Source organism: Scylla paramamosain, chromosome 31 (genome assembly GCF_035594125.1).
Source record: "Scylla paramamosain isolate STU-SP2022 chromosome 31, ASM3559412v1, whole genome shotgun sequence".
Classification (NCBI taxonomy): Eukaryota; Metazoa; Arthropoda; class Malacostraca; order Decapoda; family Portunidae; genus Scylla; species Scylla paramamosain.
The window spans coordinates 237,599-256,165 of NC_087181.1; the positions used below are offsets into that span (position 1 = coordinate 237,599).

The 18,567-nt window shown below is 44.6% G+C and overlaps 2 protein-coding genes across 3 annotated transcripts in view; one reads left to right on the plus strand and one right to left on the minus strand.

The window, feature by feature from the left end:
* The window catches only part of LOC135116350 (dimethylglycine dehydrogenase, mitochondrial-like), a 62,859-nt gene that overhangs the window by 22,101 nt on the left and 22,191 nt on the right, over positions 1-18,567 (plus strand). Inside the window, exons 1-2 of one of the 2 annotated variants that reach the window (XM_064033720.1) lie at positions 7,707-7,821; positions 8,193-8,486. In XM_064033720.1, coding sequence (XP_063889790.1) covers positions 8,365-8,486 — 122 coding nt within the window. In that variant the 5' untranslated portion in view covers positions 7,707-7,821; positions 8,193-8,364. Of the gene's footprint in view, positions 1-7,706; positions 7,822-8,192; positions 8,487-18,567 lie in introns of those variants that run through there. The other variant, XM_064033721.1, reaches the window with a different exon arrangement.
* LOC135116353 (betaine--homocysteine S-methyltransferase 1-like) lies at positions 398-7,387 on the minus strand. Its single transcript, XM_064033725.1, has 10 exons — positions 7,244-7,387; positions 5,432-5,561; positions 5,074-5,192; positions 4,835-4,940; positions 4,379-4,464; positions 3,735-3,894; positions 2,919-3,089; positions 2,230-2,458; positions 1,473-1,687; positions 398-1,086 (listed from the first exon to the last, which is right to left on the minus strand). Exons 1-9 carry the CDS (start codon positions 7,256-7,258, stop codon positions 1,501-1,503), a joined length of 1,203 nt encoding a protein of 400 aa, XP_063889795.1. The 5' UTR covers positions 7,259-7,387; the 3' UTR covers positions 398-1,086; positions 1,473-1,500.

Here is an 18,567-nt window from a genome sequence, read left to right on the forward strand (position 1 = left end):
CGTCCCTGTACAGTGTGGATTGGCCCTTAGGCTCATGTAATATGTGTAGATTCTTCAGCCTTGTAGTTTTATAGGTAGAGAGAACTGTGAGGTGCTGAAGAGGAGGAGGAGGAGGAGGAAGAAGGTGAAGGCGAAGAGGATTAGAGGGAGGAGGAGAAGGTGAAGGAGTAAGAAGAGGGCGAGAAGAAGGACGAGGAAATAGGAAGAGGGAGAGGGAAGAATTTAGATAAGGAGGATGAAGACGCGGATAAGATTTAAAAGAAGGAAGAGGAGAGAAAAAAAAGATGTAGATATTGAGAACGACAGGAGAGGAGTGAGAATGAGGAAGAAGTCACATTCATAAACCGATGAACTGAATAAAGGAGAAATGAATGAATGGAAGAAGGAAAAAACAACGTAGTATTTAAGTAACTTTTATTTTAAATCACAATGGCCGCCTGCCTGTACCAAACCACCCACTCAGTAGACTTAACACAAGGGAAGCAACGAGCCAGTGGCCAGTCCTCGTATGTAAGACACGCATACTAATCCATATAACATACATTGCCATAAGCCATTCATTGGCGATCCATACCATATAATGTCCATTGCCCTAAATTTAAGTGATGTTTGGACAGCAAGGGCGGCGATGCTATATCTAATATTAATAAGGTGCTGTGCTGCTACTTATAATTATACAGATTTCAGCATTCTCACGTCACACGTGCATAATGTTATTGTCATTTATCACTGCCTGTTACGCCCGGCCACCGTTGTAATATTCCTAGCGAGTACTGAAAAAAGACAGTCATCTTTCTTGTGTGTGTATCCGTCATTATTATTATTGTTATTATTATTATTATTATTATTAATATTATTATTATTATTATTATTATTATTATTATTATTATTATTATTATTATTATTATTATTATTATTGGTGGTGGTGTTCAATAAAATAGTGAGTTTCGGGGTTGTAGTTTCTTACTGGAAGTCACAGTAATAAATATCGCAACAGGTGACACCCACACCTACACACACACACACACACACACACACACACACACCACCGGTCACTTGTGTTCACACGTCATCTCACCGACATATCTGGAAAAGAAAATTATTATTATTATTATTATTATTATTATTATTATTATTATTATTATTATTATTATTATTATTATTATTATTATTATTATTATTATTATTACTATACAATTAGGTCTTAATCCAGCACATCAACACACACACACACACACACACACACACACACACACACACACACACACACACACACACACACACACACACGCGGCCATACTTATCTTGAAACGCATACACTATAAAACTAATTACATGTTCACGCTTGTAGACACTTAAATAAGCACCATCAATAATAGTATCACCATCACCACGTGCTTCATATCGTCCTCTCATCACCGCTACCGTCACTAGCATACTCATCACCACCACCACCGCCGCCGCCGCCTCACCTGTAAGCTCCCGTCCCGCGCCTCTGCCTCACTTCCCGTTCGCTACTTTGCAGGATTTCGCAAGGTTTGTCAGCTCCTCCTCAGTAGTGGCGTCCTTCTTCTGCTTGAGGCTCGCGTCACCGGCAGTCACGCCCCACGCATCGGGCTTGGACATGGCGGCGCTGAATGGGCGGCCCGAGGAAGGACGCAGGTTTTCCCAGTACTGGCGGCCGGCTCTGAGGGAGGGAAGGAGGGAGTAGTGGTGTTGTTAATGTAGTTGTATTGGGAGGAGTCAAAAGCTTTTCGTCTCGTCTTCTCTCCAGCAGACTTGATATTCTCTCACCACCTCATTTTTTCCCCCTATATATGACGGGTACCAGCCAAGGGTAATAAAAGAGGTAAAAAAAAAAAAAAAAAGACCTGAGGTGTCAGTCCCAAAAGAGAGGTCAAAAGGGTCATACAAAATTGGAGGATAAGGGTCTTGAAATCTCCTTGAAAAAGTTCGTCATAGGAAGTTGGAAACAAAGAAGCAGGCAGGGAGTTCCAGAGTTTACCAGAAAAGGGATGAAAGACTAAAAATACTGGTTAACCCTTGCATTAGAGAGGTGGACAAAATAAGGACAAGGGAAAGTATAGTCTTGAGGAGCGTTTTCTTACTATCTGCCGTTATTTCAATGGTTATTGCTCTTCCGTATTAACTCCATGTCTCGCACCACCACCACTACCATCACCGTCCATCCCAGCCTACCCCTGTCCGCCCGTGTACGCCATCACTCACCTTGCCCTGACCCACGGCTTGGTGTGCATCCTCAGCCCGCCGGCCCATTGCTCGTGCTTCTCAGACCCCGCCGGCAGCTTCCCGCGCTCTTTGGCCAGCTCCTCGGCCACGGCACGGATGTGGTACGCCTCGAAGCCACAGCACCCGCCGATGTACCGCACCCCGAGATCGTAGGCTTCCCTGGCGTAGCGATGCATGTCCCAGCGGGTGCAGATGCGAGGCTCCAGCCCTGCGTGTGCAAGGACAGTGTTTTTTAGGGGGCGCTGTTGTGTTCGTTGCACGAGAATATATGGAAAGTTGCAAGACGTCAGGCCTACACGTAGACTACCTTAAGAGCGTTTGGACAGAAGAGGGAAAGAGTGAGCTTAGGCATCGCGACAGAGGGTATAAGGCGCCTATCCTAATGAGACATGACCGTGAGCCAAGATCGAGCTTGTAACCGTTAGGCCACGAGCAGAGACTGAGACGACGTGAGGAAAAGTAAAGGACGGAAACCATAAGTAAAAGAGAGAGAGAGCACGTGAACAGCATGCAGATACAGTAATGAAGAACACTGAAAAAAAAAAAAAAATACAAGAACTTCTGAAGTAAACACCACACGTGAGAATATCGTTGCATCAGAGCACATGTATGATCTGTACATAGCCTGTTAACTACCACGTGAGGGGACAGAAGGATCGCTGTATTACCGAAGGGGAACTCTGGCAGATCGATGAAGCCTTGTTTCTGGGCATCCGGGGTGTGGAAGGCGAGGGGCTGGGCGATGAGGTGAACCTTGAGACCCGCCGCGTCCAGGGCTGCCTTCATCTTCTTCAGGCCTTCCAGGGTGACGAAGGGGTCGAAGTGACAGTTGATGCCCACTGTGGAAGGAAGACAAGGAGGGGAGATGAAGTGTTGGTACGAGGTGGGGTGTAGGAGGAAGGGGAGGTGGTGAGAAGCGAGGGAGACGAGCTGTTAGGAGGTATTGTCTCGGGGATGAGGGGTGGGAAAAGAGAAGGTGGGAGAGTGGAAGGAAAGGAGATGGGGCGGGGGTGGAAGAGGAGTGAAGGGGATGAAAGGGAAGGAGAGAAAGTTGAAGAGAATCAGTGTTCGAAGGTAACAGGACATGGAAGGACGGACGGGAGGTGGAGATGGAAGAGCGTTGGAGATGAGAAGTGTGGAAGGAGGCGTGGCTGGCAAGAAGTGAGAGGCAAGACGAGAAGTGTTCGGAGGAAGGGAGCGGGAACGAATATCGAGGATAGAGTTTAATGACAAAAGCAGTTCACTTTTTTTTTTTTTTTAAATAAGATGAACTCTAGTTAAGGGCAACAAAAGCGAATAGAAAAGGTTCACTGAAGGTTCCAGTCCCCTACTATGTCAAGACCAAAGAACCAGGACAGTTACACCACCACTCACAGAATGACGCAATCATCTCTAAACCAACACGTTCTCAGAGGAGCGTTATCTCCCGCCGCCACTGATACGCCTTATCGCGACGCTTGGCAAAAACCCCACGCCAGACTCACCCACGTGGGCCCCGGCTTTGGCCATGCGGACGGCGCACTCCTCGACGGTGATGCCGTGCAGGTCGCCCTCAGGCCCGATGCACATGGAGGCCACCACAGGCAGGCCGGACTTGAGGCACGATTCGATTGCCCACTCCATCTCCTCCACGTGCTCGAAGTACTGCCGGTGGAAAAGACGTCTGACTGATTAGCTGACTGGCTGACAGAGATAAGTGTTGGAAGGTATGCCAGACATGGAAGGTAGGGAAGGAGGCACAGTGATAATGACATGGCTGATTGTGTTGGAAGGTGTGCGTGATGTGAAGGAAAGGGAGCTGCAGGGAAGGAGGCATGATGGTAATGACATGCTGACTGCGAGGGGAGTGTTGCAAGGTATAAGAGATGTACTGGAGAAAGAAGGGAAGCAGGAGAGAGAAACGATAATGGCATGCTGACTGGCTGAAGGCATGGAAGGAAGGGAAGCAGAGGAGGGAAGGGTGAAAGAGCCATGATATTAAAGTACGCGAGACAGAAGGAAGGGAAGGAGGCGTGATAATAATGGCACTTTAAAAAAATGGAAGATTAAACGTTGATAAAGATATAGCTGTTTATATTTATATGTGCAAATTTAAGATGATTTTAAAGAAGAAAAAACGCTTTCTTACCTCAGCAATAAGGAAATCGACTTTGTTCTCGACGAAGACATCAACTTGCTTCTGGAACTCCTTCTGTGTGTCTGCCTTGCTCATGCCTGCGGAGGGACAAGCAAAGGGTGGAGCAAAAGTCGTGCGTTTGCTATCAGTGTTGAGTGGAAACAAAACAAGATGGAGGGCAGACAAACGGTGCCATTCATGAGGAGAAGAAGGGAGGCCTAAGAACTAACGACTTAAAGGATAAGTTAGAGGAAAACTGACTAGCGTAGAGAAGAAGGAACCAGCAAAATTAATGATATAATATGAAATCAGCAAATAGAATGGACATTAAATTATAACAGTAAAGAACCCTAGGACCATTATAAAAGACAAATGAAACATTAAAGGAGGAGACTGAAGAAATAAAGTTAAGAAGGAAACTTTAGTTGAGTTAGAAGGAGGCGGGGCAGTGCAGGGGCGGGGCAATACCTGAGAGGTAGGTGGGTGTCTGGGAGAGGCCGCCCGCAACCAGCCCGTCGCCTTCCTCGGCCACCTCGCGAGCCAGCCTGCACGCGGCATCGTTGATTCCACGACACTGCCAGGGAAAGAACGGGACCCTGTAGCAGTCACACACACGCACGCACCACACACCCATGACAGAAGAAATGAAAAGCGTGACCACGCTGTGAGCCGCGCCCTGTGTAGTGTGGGAGCGGGCGCGCACTCACCGTATACTTGGCGCTGGACTCATTGCCGCGGTTGGACAGTTTGTCGTCTGAGGCGTAGAAGGTGAAGGCCTGCATCACGTCCGAGCCGGCACGCAGGAACTCCCGGTGCAGCCCACGCACTGTAACACACCATGCTTGTTACACACTGCCTGGCTGCACGCTTGCACGCGTGTCTCGACCCTACATTTGAGGAGTGCTCAAATGAAGCAACAAGTGTCACGCTGTCACTCACATCAGAGAGAGGGCACTAAGTCTTGTCATTCATACCCACGCATCTATTAGGGTCTCCTTTATTAATCTTGCATTCCTGGCAGTTATTGCAGCTGTCCTGCACCAGGGCGGCGATGCGCAGCCTTACCTGCATCAGGATATTGCACGGTGGCCTCGGGAGTCCAGGGTCCTGCCTTGACATATCCTCGCTTCTCCAGAGCAAACACGAACCCGCCATCGCCGATCACCACGCCCTCGTCCAGCCGCTGCAGGAGACCCTGTGGGTGGAAGGCGGGGGTCAAAGACCTGTTTCATCCCCACCTCGTTTAGGGGAGAGAAAAAAAAAAAAAAAAAGATAGCCATGCCTAAATTTCTCCAGTCGCGTAGGTTGCCAAGAGGGATGGGGGTGGTGGGGAACAGCACCGGGTCGGGAGACACCGACACAAACACACACACTCGCTGCACATGTGGCCCGGTGTTACACCACGAAGCGTGACCTTGCACGCTGCAGTTTCGTCAATAACTGATAGAACAATCCTTTACTAAAGAAATTCATTTTTATTCTTACTAGTGTCGAAATATCTATTGAAATAACAAAATTAGTTTCTTGTAGACAACATTTACTACTTCGGTGCTCCATTATAAGAAAAACTTAGTAAATCTCATAGTTCAGTTTGGCGAGGTATTATTCACATGATGGGATAAAAGTCGAGTAACCCTCCCAGTCACCCTCGCTCCTCCGCTGCATGGGTGAGTGAGAGCAGCGTCAGGTGTCAGCCAACCAGCCAGGCAGGCAAATCAAGGCGCTGACGAACAACAGACGAATGGACTCCCACCATGTTACAAAGCCCGACTGACAGACTGACATCAGATCGAGGGAATTATACTGAGGGCAAACACTAGAGACGATGGAAGTGTGGAGCAGCGCACTCCACAGCGGACCACAGCTGTCCACAAGGCCACCAACTGCCAACGGGGAACAGGGTAGTGTGTGTGTGCGTGTACAGCTTAACAGCGAGGCATCTTCACGAGGAAAAGAAGCTCTAATATGGTGACGGTGTGTGTGTGTGTGTGTGTGTGTGTGTGTGTGTGTGTGTGTGTGTGTGTGTGTGTGTGCTTTGACAACACCTACTACGCTGGTATAGCTAACGTCGCGGGGTGCGGGTGTCTGCCATCCAACGGTCACTTCACGCACTAAGGCTTTCCCGAGCGGCAGGATGGCCGGGCGTGAGGGCTTCAAGTAAGCAGGTCCAATTGCAGCAGAGTACGAGTATTCTAGAAAGCTTTGGGCCGGCACGGGCACCGTGGATACAGTTTCCAGTGTGGTCGCATTGAAAAAAAGTTTACTGAAGGAAACGTTTCGTGTGTGCCAGCGACTTTGGAGAAGCTGTAGTTATTGATATCGCACTTCACTCTAACACTCGGCAGGAAGTGTATCTGCTGTATATCATTAGTATTATCTTGCCTGAAAAGAGATATGCTTATATAGAGATTGGTCAGCAAAGGTAATTAACTTTGTCTCAAAGGCTGGTGTACACAAATATAAGGTAGTTAATGTAATGTCGAAGGCTGGTTTGATAAACAACAATACGAGGTGTTAACGTAATGTCAAAGGCTGCTCCACACACTAATGCAAGGTGTTTAACTTGAATTTCGTTATTTTAATCAAACCATGAATAATTGTTTCACGTGTATTAATAATACATTCTCTCTGTCTCTTTCTGTCTGCAAAATTTGACGGCACCCTTGTTTTGCGACAAGTAACACCTCACACAACTTAACGATTTGAAAGTTTGTATCAGTTAATTAAGAAATCAGGGCAAGTAATACCAGCGGCTATGAATTGCTTCCTCGCTTAAGGCTATCTCTACACTCGCTGCGGTGTGGACTTGGAAATGTTAAAATGTCCGACCGTCAGAGCACTGTTCCACTGAGGCACAGCAGAGGCTGGCCGCCATACCTTCTTGGGAGCCATGGCTTGCTGTGGTGTGTTGTGGTTGACAGGGAACTTGGAACTGTACTGTGGCACACGGTTGGTTTGCTACAGAGGACGAGGTAGCGGCTGCCGTCGTATTTATAGGGCCGTGTCGCCTGCCGCCGGGGCTCGTCGGTTTGCGCGGAGCCAAAATTCCAATGAGCAGTGTTCTGTGCTAGAATGGTTCACTCACAACACCACGTATCTTAGCAACAGCCTATTTCGGAATTCGTCCACAGAGAAGTGCGGCACAATATTTCAAACTGGATCTGCTCAGTGAGAAGTGTTACTTGCCTTTAGCAGGCTTCCGCCGACACGTGAGCGACGCGCTTGAGCAACGCACGACGCACATGCCGATGGTTCAGGACTCGTGTTCAAGGCCGCTCTATTATGTCAAGGAAAAAAGAAAACACATTGAATTACGTCTTATAGCATCCAGGTGGCAGCGGGCATAAGACGACCGCCGCACGGGGCAAGACACCCTCACGCGTGTGTGTGTGTGTAGAAACATTATTTCATAAATTGATGTGTCGTGGACTTGCTTGGCGTGGCGGGAGGCACCAGTAAGCATCCCAGTCACCACAAAAAGCACGGGAGGTGGCGGGGGGGGTGGGACACGAAGCTGTTTATAGTCTCGTGCATGTGTACTTTGTTTGCTGGGCACGAAAGGTTTGGCTCACTACTCTACCCACGCTTCGTGATGCTTCTTTTCTCTCTCTCTCTCTCTCTCTCTCTCTCACACATACACACACACACACACACACGCACACACGGCCATAGCATCACTAAAGAATTATATGACTGTCCCCAAGTCTAATCATAGTATAATTTCTTACTTAAAAACCACTCTCTCTCTCTCTCTCTCTCTCTCTCTCTCTCTCTCTCTCTCTCTCTCTCTCTCTCTCTCTCTCTCTCTCTCTCCCTACCCTCCCAGCATGCGGTCGAGTGTTTGGGGAAGGAATCGAGCATCATCGTTCACCAGGCAACCCACGCGCCAAGCTCCGCCCCTCTGCTGCTGTCCCGCATTTCTCCACCTGGCCACTCTGCTCCCAGCCTCAAAAACATTCGGCCAACAGTTACAGTCTGCGCCTTAAACGTCACTCGGGATGATTCTACACTGGAGTTCTCGCTCGTGGGTTTCGTGGCGGAGACTCCTGCACCTGCGAGGCTCAAGTCGAGGGCTGTCATGCTCCGCCACACTCAGCAACACCGGCGGAGCTTCCTCAGGGTAAGTGTTGACTAGTGAAGCTGGATTGGAGTAGGCTGTGAGATCTGGCAGTACTATCTATCACCCAGTTTTCTTTTCGCGAATTTTAAATAGGTCTCTTCATGCTTGTGTTGCATGCTGTGTGCACGTGACCTTCTTCCTTCCCGTCACCTCAAGGCAGAAGACAAACCAATTTGCACAAGCCAGCATAACTTAATCTAAATTCGCCTGAACGATCCCCTTTAACTGAGAAATTGTGTTCCTCATGATTTCATTGCCAAGGTCATGGTTGTGTCGTATAGATTTCTTTGTAACCTGATTTTCCATGTGTGAGTAATGCAGTCTCCTTAAAACAGATAAGATTTTTTACTTTTTTTTTCGTGTGTGTGTGTGTGTGTGTGTGTGTGTGTGTGTGTGTGTGTGTGTGTTTTGATCAGCTGATTGGCCAAGACAGGTGATAAGGAACAGGATTGAACTGGTCTTCTTTGTGTTATATGGGCGAGGCGAGGCTGCTGTGACGAGTTGGGTAAGATGGGGAGGGAAGGTACCAGGGTACAAGATAAGAGGAGGTAATTTGTAAGGAAGAGTCCATCCAGGCTGAGGTGTTGGGGGGGGGGGGGATCTTGAGTACACTGGTCGCCTCCAACACAAACTTGAATTAATACAATAAAAGCTATAATTGTAGCAGCAGCGGCACTCAGAAGAGGTCTTAGTGAATCGTGGGAAAGGTGGCAGTAACTCTGCACTGGGTCATCCGCAGCTCATTAGAGGTACGTCTTGCCACACTTCAGGGAGAACTGTGTGCGCACGGTTGTTGACACACACACACACACACACACACACACACACACACACACACATATATATATATATATATATATATATATATATATATATATATATATATATATATATATATATATATATATATATATATATATATATATATATATATATATATATATATATATATATATTCATTTATTTATTTTATTTATTTATTTTTTTTAGCAGGAAGGGGCACCGGCCAAGGGCAACAAAATTATGATATAAAAAGATCAGAATAGAATCAAAAGCAGTCGTCAAAAATTAAAAGATAAGTGTGTTGAAACCTCCCTCTTGAAAGAGTTCAGTTCATAGGAAAGAGGAAATACAGAAGCAGGAAGGGAGTTCTAGAGTTTACCAGAGAAAGGGATGAATGATTGAGAGAACTGGTTAATTGTTGCATTAGAGAAGTGCACAGAATAGGAATGAGAGAAAGAAGAAAGTCTTGTGCAGCGAGGCCATGGGACGAGGGGAGGCATGCAGTCAGCAAGATCAGAAGAGAGGTTAGCATGAAAGTAGCGATGGAAGATAAATATTGAAGAACTGATGCAACATTGCGGCAATGAGAGAGAGGCTGAAGACAGTCATTTAGAGGAGAGTTGATTAGACGAAAAGTTTTTGATTCCACCCTGTGTAAAAGAGCGGTATGAATGCACATGGAACCTTACATATATGTGAAGCATACTCCATACATGGACGGATAAGGTCCCTGTACAGAGTTAGCAGCTGGGGATACGAGAAGAACTGGCGGAGATAACTCAGAACGCCTAACTTCTTAGAAGATGAGATGTGAAGTTTCCATTTTAGATTAAAAGTAAAGGACAGACCGAGGCTGTTGAGTGTAGAAGAGGGGGACAGCTGAGTGTCATTGAAGAAGAGGGGATAGTTGTCTGGAAGGTTGTGTCGAGTTGATAGATGGTGGAATTGAGTTTTTGAGGCATTGAACAATACTAAGTTTGCTGTCCCAATCAGATATATATATATATATATATATATATATATATATATATATATATATATATATATATATATATATATATATATATATATATATATATATATATATATATATATATATATATATATACACACATACACACACACACACACACACACGCACACACATATACATATATACATATTTATATATTTATGTATACACACACCGTGCGCGGCATTAATTCCGCGCACGGAGGCTGCCATGTTGTTGACCTGGTGTCTGTCAGGCCATGGCGTCCGCTGAGGTGCCGGGCAGCTATGATGCCGGGCATTGCAAGTTGGAAGGAAGGGTAAGCCGCACCGCGAGGCAGGGCAACAAGTAGCGTGACGCACGCTGGTGACGGAGCAGGTCGTCTCTCAGGCTGAATCATTGCGGGGCTTGCTGGTGCCCTGCAGACAGCCTAGGCACTCAGAGTGGTCAGGGGTCGTCACAAGGGATACAGACAGGTCCTTTCTGAAGCCTTTTAAGCCGCTGTTGTTGGCTGAGGCTCAGAGAGGAATATCTCGCCGGTGGAGGCTACAGCAGGTTGGGGAGGACAAGGAGGTGTGGACTCCTGCTTGAGTTCCCAGCGACCTGAGTCTGTACTGTACATTGTGTACTGTTGCCGGCAGTAAGCTCTCTTCCAGCGTACCGCCATATATTCAGCAGTGACATTTGTCACCTCCTGCTTGATGAAAGCTGTTGTATATCAATAATTCTTAACTTTTTAAGCCCTGTAACCTTAATGCAACCTTGGCCTGACCCAGCGAACTTCAATACGTGTATCTGCAGTGTTGATTACTAGTTACTTTGATAAGTTACTCTTATATGATTTACTGTTCATTTTCGTGACCGTCCAGCGACAGCTGACGCACCTTGGCGACTCACATTGGGATCGTGACCACGACTCTGGGAATCACTGATATAGATCTTATATGAGGCTGCCCTCAACATGTTGGCGACGTGATGCTTCAAGTTTACTTAGTAGTCGACTAAGTGAGGCCAGAGTCCCAGACTCTCTTAATCTTAGGTAATTCCTTTTTAGCTCAACTCTAGGGACTGTCACCTTACTGGGCCTTTTTTTTTCTGCCATTTTGTAAGCTTGGACCAGCGTTCCACTTAAAAGAAAAAAGAGAAAAAAAGACAAGTGGTTCACCACGCCAAAAGCACGAGAGGTGCTGCGTCTGTCCCGGCGCCTGTGTGGAGGCAAGAAAGCTGGTCAGGCTGTGAGTAAAAGAGGAGTTCATTTTGCCGAATTCTTGAGTCTGTGGAGTTATTTATCTTTGAGTAAGTTAGCCTTCGCAAATGATGCTGTTAACAGATGTGGTAACTGAGATACTGTAGACGAGTGTGTGTGTGTGTGTGTGTGTGTGTGTGTGTGTGTGTGTGTGTGTGTGTGTGTGTGTGTGTGTGTGTGTGTAGCAGTGACAAACGCAGGACACCTTCGTCTGGAGGCTGGTCTACCCTCACGAGCCCTGAGGAGCGTCACTCCAATTCATATTATTCACCAGATGTTGTAGTAATACCCTAGGTATGATTTCGGCAGGTAGACGCGCGTCTCTTTAAGGGACACTCATCACATTTAAGGGAGTCTTTAACTGCACTCTTGGTTTGAAACACATCGCTGAGCTTCCTAAGCGACTCATAATTCTTTCGATAAATTACAAGAGTACTTAAAATATTAGTTATGAAAACGTTTTTTTTTTTTTTTTTTTTTTTTTTTTTTTTTTTTTTTTTTTTAAGTCTGAAGTAGCTGCTGTGCTGCGACTAATCAGTTCACCACAACCTCGGCTGTGGCGAGGCGATATAATTCTGTTTTCCTACAAAGGCATTTTGCACTGCTCCTGTGCACTTTTAGTCACAAGAGTCCCTAAGCTTTGTTCGACAAAAAATGTATTAGTATACTTATCGCCAAATACATTGGTAAGAACGTCCCGCTGCCTCGGAGGGAGGCGTGGGTGTGCCGCCCGTCACACCCTCGGCACAATGGACTAAAAACAGCTACAATTGACCCTCCAGGCGGCGGGGGAGGTCGCCAGTGATCCGCCGCAGTGCTTGTTGTAGTTGTCATCAGCTGCACGTCTAACATGAAACCAGTTGAAACAAAAAAATAAATAAATAAATAAATAAATAAATAACTGAAACAAACATGAAAAACAGTATAACAAAGAGAAGATCACCAAGAGGAATCTACTTCTTGACTGAATTGTGGAAACGTTCTTTTTTATATAAAATAAATTCAATCAATAAAACCATCCATGTTTGTGTTCCGTAAAGATAAATGTAGATCTGCTGAGTTAAAGCACTGAGTGTACTGAACGCACAACCACGCCCATGACAGTACTCCTAAAAACAAGCCAATTACCTCCAATTGTAGGAGCACGTTATGATTTTATTATTATCATTATTTTCTTCTTATTTTTTTTTTTTCTTCTTCTTCTTCTTCTTCTTCTTCTTCTTCTTCTTATTATTATTATTATTATTATTATTATTATTATTATTATTAGCAATAGTAGTAGGAGGACTACAACTACTACTACTACTACTATTGCTACTGCTGCTGTTGTTGTTGTTGTTGCTGGTGCTGGTGCTGCTGGTGCTGGTGCTGCTGCTGCTGCTGCTGCTGCTGCTGCTGCTGCTATTGCTCTTGAATTACCAATACGATGAGCATGGTAGTGATGAATGACGGTGCTTCAGAAATTGCGTCTTCAGAGAGAGAGAGAGAGAGAGAGAGAGACTCTCAGTAATCAAGTTGTTAGTGCTGAGTCATTAGGGAGCTTTAAAAGAAGATTAGACAGATTTATGGATGGGGGTGATAGGTAGAAATAGGTAGGTATATTTCATACAGGGACTGCCACGTGTAGACCTGATGGCTTCTTGCAGCTTCCCTTATTTCTTATGTTCTTATGAGAGAGAGAGAGAGAGAGAGAGAGAGAGAGAGAGAGAGAGAGAGAGAGAGAGAGAGAGAGAGAGAGAGAGAGAGAGACCTTTTAGCGTGCCATACCACATACCCAGCACACAAACAACACACTGGTTCGTTACCACCGATAAGGAGCAACACGTTATCAACAAAACACTTGAGCGAGCCGCATTCCTGCAGAGGAGACACGTGACTCGCCGCTCAGGGAAAGAAAGAAAGAAAAAGAAAAAGAAGAAACAAACACGGCCGAGATAACACGATGACAGGGAACTCTTGCGCAAGGGAGAAAACATCCTTCACACTCCAAGATGGTCTAGGTCTCTAGGAAGTAAATGAAGTATAATGAGCGCACGTCAATATATCTGATAGGAGAGAATGCATGCAAGTTAATGAGATAGTGATGTAGATACTTAAGATAGGAGAGAATGGATGTAATGTAATGAGAGAATGGATGTACTCGTAATGTAATGAGGAGTCTATGTAAGTATGTATGATGGCAAAGAATAAATGTTGTGAAAAATTAATGAAAGCGTAAGCCAGTAGAGAATGAGTGTCGTAATATGAGAAACTTATCATGTATAATTCTGTTGGTGGAAAAATTGATATAATAAAAGAAAATGCAGGCACGTGTAATTTGGGGCAGAGTAAGTGTAGTAGTGGGAAATAACGAAGACGTAAGTCAGTAGGGAATAAATGCAGTATAATGAGGAAGTAATGTGCTGTTGTTGGTGGAGAATCAGTATTATATGAGGAAAAAGTAATATAGGCACATATATTTGGTGCAGAATGGTGAAATATAGTGAAAAATAATATAGGCTAATATATATTTTAGTATTGAATAAGTATAATTTAATGAGAAGGCAGTGTACACGCGCATATATGGAAAAATAACATAATGAGGAGAAAATTATGTAATGAAATAAAATGAGAAGGTAATGTAGACACGTATATTAGTGGATAATGTATATACAATGGAGAGAAAGTAATAGAAGTATGTATGGTGTATGTAGAAGTGTATGGTGTTGAGGAATCAATATAATATGATGAGCAAAGTCACTCGGTTACTCGTCTGCGTCAGGCCAAGCCACCTCAGCAAAACTAATCTGGTTACGTCTTTCCTCATTCATATCAACGGTAATCGTACATCAACTTTTCTTTCTCTATTTATTTTCTTATTTATCCATCTATTTAATCTTTTTTTTTATCCATAGCTGAGGTATTTGTTTTTTCTTGAAGAGAGAGAGAGAGAGAGAGAGAGAGAGAGAGAGAGAGAGAGAGAGAGAGAGAGAGAGAGAGAGAGAGAGAGAGAGAGAGGCAGTTACAGTTTCTGTAAAATGTGCCTGCATATTTCCACCTCTCTCCCCCATTCGTACATTTGTCTAATCATTTAAAGCTTCCCGTTGCCTCGGCGCTGTCATCCGGATTACTGAGTCCATTCAGCCCACCTACCACTCTAGTTGAGAACCAATTTCTTCCTATCTCCTTCAAATCAAACTTTATCGAGTATGAACCCGTTATTTCTTGTTCTATCCAGATTACTGACCCTGAGTATTTTGTTTGTCTCTTGTCATACACCAATGTGTGTGTGGGAACGGGGCACGTGAAGATGCACCGTCTCATCTTGAAGGACATTTCTGCTGTAAACAAGATCTAATGCCACTTGATGCCCTCACAGCCTTACTTGTTCTTTCGCGGCTCACTCACGGCCTAGCCTTCTCCGCGCAGTGGTACAAGTAAGGTTAGGTTAGGTTAGGTTAGGTTAGGTTAGGTACAAGTAAGTTAGTGTTAGGTTAGGTTAGGTTAGGTTAGGTTAGGTTAGGTACAAGTAAGTTAGGTTAGGTTAGGTACAAGTAAGGTTAGGAGATTACTAAGTGGGGTTAGATTCAAGCCTGTATTGTTGATCCTTTCAGTGCGATAGGCAACAATTCTCACTATAAGCCATGCCTGGAATCTTTATAAGCATCTACAGGAAAGAAGGCGATGATTATTAGATTTTTCAGTTTCTGTCCGATATAGTGTTAGGAGATGGCTGTAGAACAAGAAAAGATGTCTCAGAGAGGTTAGTGGTTAAGGAAAGATGTGTCAGATAACGGTGAAAGGGTTAAGATTTTGACGCCTTGACGCGCAGCAGGTTCCTGGTTCCAAAACTCCCTTACATGACGCATTTTTTCTTTCTTTTTAACGTTAGTAGTATTTATTTTATATTTCTGCGCCACTTGACCTCCTCTTGTGCCGCCACGCAAGAAAGCTTTTAATCATTTCACCTTACTTCTTACATGACGCTCCCTTTCCAACTTCTAACTAACCTTTACTTCCTTCCTCCACCTTATTGTTTATTGTATTTATATGCAGTTTTATATTTCTGCGCCACTTGACCGCACTTGTGCCGCCACGCAAGAAAGCTTTTAATCATTTCACCTCACTTCTTACATGACGCTCCCTTTCCAACTTCTGACTAACCTTCGCTCCCTTCCTCCACCTTATTGTTTATATAAAATCATACAGTGTTAAAGTATATATATCTTAGCACTGTTTTACATTATCAACGGGAAAAAAGCAACCAATGAGAAACCTACTGATCATATCTGTGGCCTTTGAAAATAGTCGTGATATAAAAACGAAGAGATTAAGAATGCGGACCTTAGTTTTAAAATGTTCTTCACAGCGGGAGGGAAGGAGGAAGGGAGGGAGGGAGGGAGGGAGGGAGACTACAATCTTTTATTCTTTGGACAGTAACAAGGGTTCCCACGTAGACTCCTTGGCGACAGAAGGGAGGAGGAGAGACAATAACGAAGTGACGACACGAGAGAGAGAGAGAGAGAGAGGAGAGAGAGAGAGAGGAGAGGAGAGAGGGAGAGAGAGAGAGAGAGAGAGGAAGAGAGAGTGAGAGAGAGGAGAGAGAGAGAGAGATTTCTTAGCCGTATAATTTTTTAACATTACGTGAATGTAAAAATCACGTATTGCAAGAAGGCCTTATCAGGAGAGAGAGAGAGAGAGAGGGAGAGAGAGAGAGAGAGAGAGAGAGAGAGAGAGAGAGAGAGAGAGAGAGAGAGAGAGAGAGAGAGAAAGAGAGACCAAACACACACACACACACACACACACACACACACACAAGAACATCAGGGAAGTTGCTAGTTGCTAGAGGCCGGAGGGCTTACACGTGGCAGTGGCTGTATAAAACGTACCCACTATACAGGATATTCACCCATTCATACCCACTCATAAATTAAGATTGTCTATGTCGTGTTTTAAACCTCCCTAGTGACTCGGCTCTAACAACATGGCGACTGAACCCATTCCAGAGAGAGAAGAGAGATGGGGACAGACAGGGACAGACAGGCAGACAGACAGACAGGGAGAGATGGGACAGACAGGTAGACAGACACACAGACAGACACACCGGGTGGTTGATAGATAAACAGAGACAGACAATGAGAAACAAGTCGAGTAGCAAATAGACAGACAGACAGACAGACAGGTGAACAGGGTAAACAGACCGGACAGATAGACAGACAGGCAAATTTAAACGGACCGGACAGATAGACAGAAAGGCAAAGAGACAGACAGACACACGGGACGAACAAAAACACAGACGGAAAGGAGGAATAGATAAACAGACAGACGGAAATGTAGGTAGACAGACAGACAGACGGACAAAACAGGAAGTAAAGAGGAGACAAAAATAAAAATAGAGACAGGTGAATAAAAAAAAGTGAAAAAATTAATGAGAGGGATGAGGAGAAAGAGGAGAGGAGGAGAAGAGGAGGAGGAGAAGAGGAGGGAAAGGTCGAAGAACAATTGTACCCAGAAAATTATACCTCCTCCTCCTCCTCCTCCTCCTCCTCCTCCTCCTCCTCCTCCTCCTATCTCCTAGAACCAACTATAACCAGTAATATCCAGACAATTCTCGTTGTATTTTCGATTACAGGTGTTATCTCTGTTCTTATCTGCGTAATACCTTACCCATCCCCTTCTGCCTCCCCTCCCCTCCCCTCTTGGCGAATGCTGACGGGGAGGGTGTGGTGGTGGCGGTGGTGGTGGTGGTGGTGGTGGTGGTAGTGTCCCGATGTGAGATAAACACACACACACACACACACACACACACACACACACACACACACACACACCACACACACACACACACCACACACACACACACACACACACACACACACACACACACACACTTAATGAAACATACATATATCACAATTAGCTGTCTATTCCAAAGGTACTTTCCGTATAGAAGCATTCCTGTAAATAAGAGAAAGGGAGCGTGCCCAGGAAGAGAGCTCAGAGGAACACCACTGATGAGAGATAGGCGGTGTTTATACATTACAACACACTTCAGATAGAGTACATAAAAACAGCGATTAGAGCAGTTAGAGTACATAAAAACAACGATTAGAGAGACAAACTGCTCTTGTATGTTACATCAGCACAGAAGACATTGCGTAGAGACGAAATGCGCCTCTGTATTGCACCAACCTGAAGATGAAGCAAAAAAAAAAAAAAAGAAAGAAAGAAAGAAAAAAGAAAAGAATATTATAAAGGTGAACTATCCTCATATATTACATCAGCCTTAACAGAGAGCACAGAGGAAAAACATCGGTTGGAAAGACAGTGCTAACATTACACCACCCCTTAACAAAAGAGCCTAGTAAAGCCAGCGATATTACTGTCACGTGTATGAGTAAATATCCTTCAACGCTTTTAACTGTTAATGACACAATTTTGAGTAACCTTAGACGATTTATAAATGTGACGTAAAAGAACAGGCTCTTGAAGATTTAAAATTAATCATTCATTCACTCATTCAGTCGTCAGTGGCATCTTTTGATAGGGTGCTCTAAACTTGCAGAACATTTGATATAATTTGAGAAGACTTACAGCAGTCTTTTTTTTCTTCTCTTTGTTGTTGTTGTTGTTGTTGTTGTTGTTGTTGTTGTTGTCGTTGTTGTTGTCGTTGTTGTTGTTCTCCTCCTCCTCCTCCTCCTCCTCCTCCTCCTCCTCCTCCTCCTCCTCCTCCTCCTCCTCCCTTCATCTTTCTCTCTTCTTCTTCTTCTTCTTCTTCTTCTTCTTCTTCTTCTTCTTCTTCTTCTTCTTCTTCTTCTTTTGTTCGTGATTTATTTATTTCCATGTATTTATTTATTATTGTTTTTATTATTTTATTTATACAACTTTGTATGTATATGAGAAAACTTGTCCAGGAGCAACAACAACAACAACAACAACAACAGCAACAATAAGAAGACCCACCAAAAGTGCCAATCTCTGAAGACTCCTAAGGAACATCCAAACATTACGAACAGCAGTGATTCCCAAAGGCCGCGGTCGGAACTTTCAAATGGCGCTGTAGATTTGTGACACAACATTTG

Excerpts from the sequence above, each read along its gene's own strand:
- LOC135116353 (XM_064033725.1), bottom strand. Across the intron at positions 3,090-3,734 it reads CAAAGCCGGGGCCCACGTGG|TGGGCATCAACTGTCACTTC; the intron begins GTGAGTCTGGCG and ends TTCCTTCCACAG. Across the intron at positions 2,459-2,918 it reads TCTGCCAGAGTTCCCCTTCG|GGCTGGAGCCTCGCATCTGC; the intron begins GTAATACAGCGA and ends TTGCACACGCAG.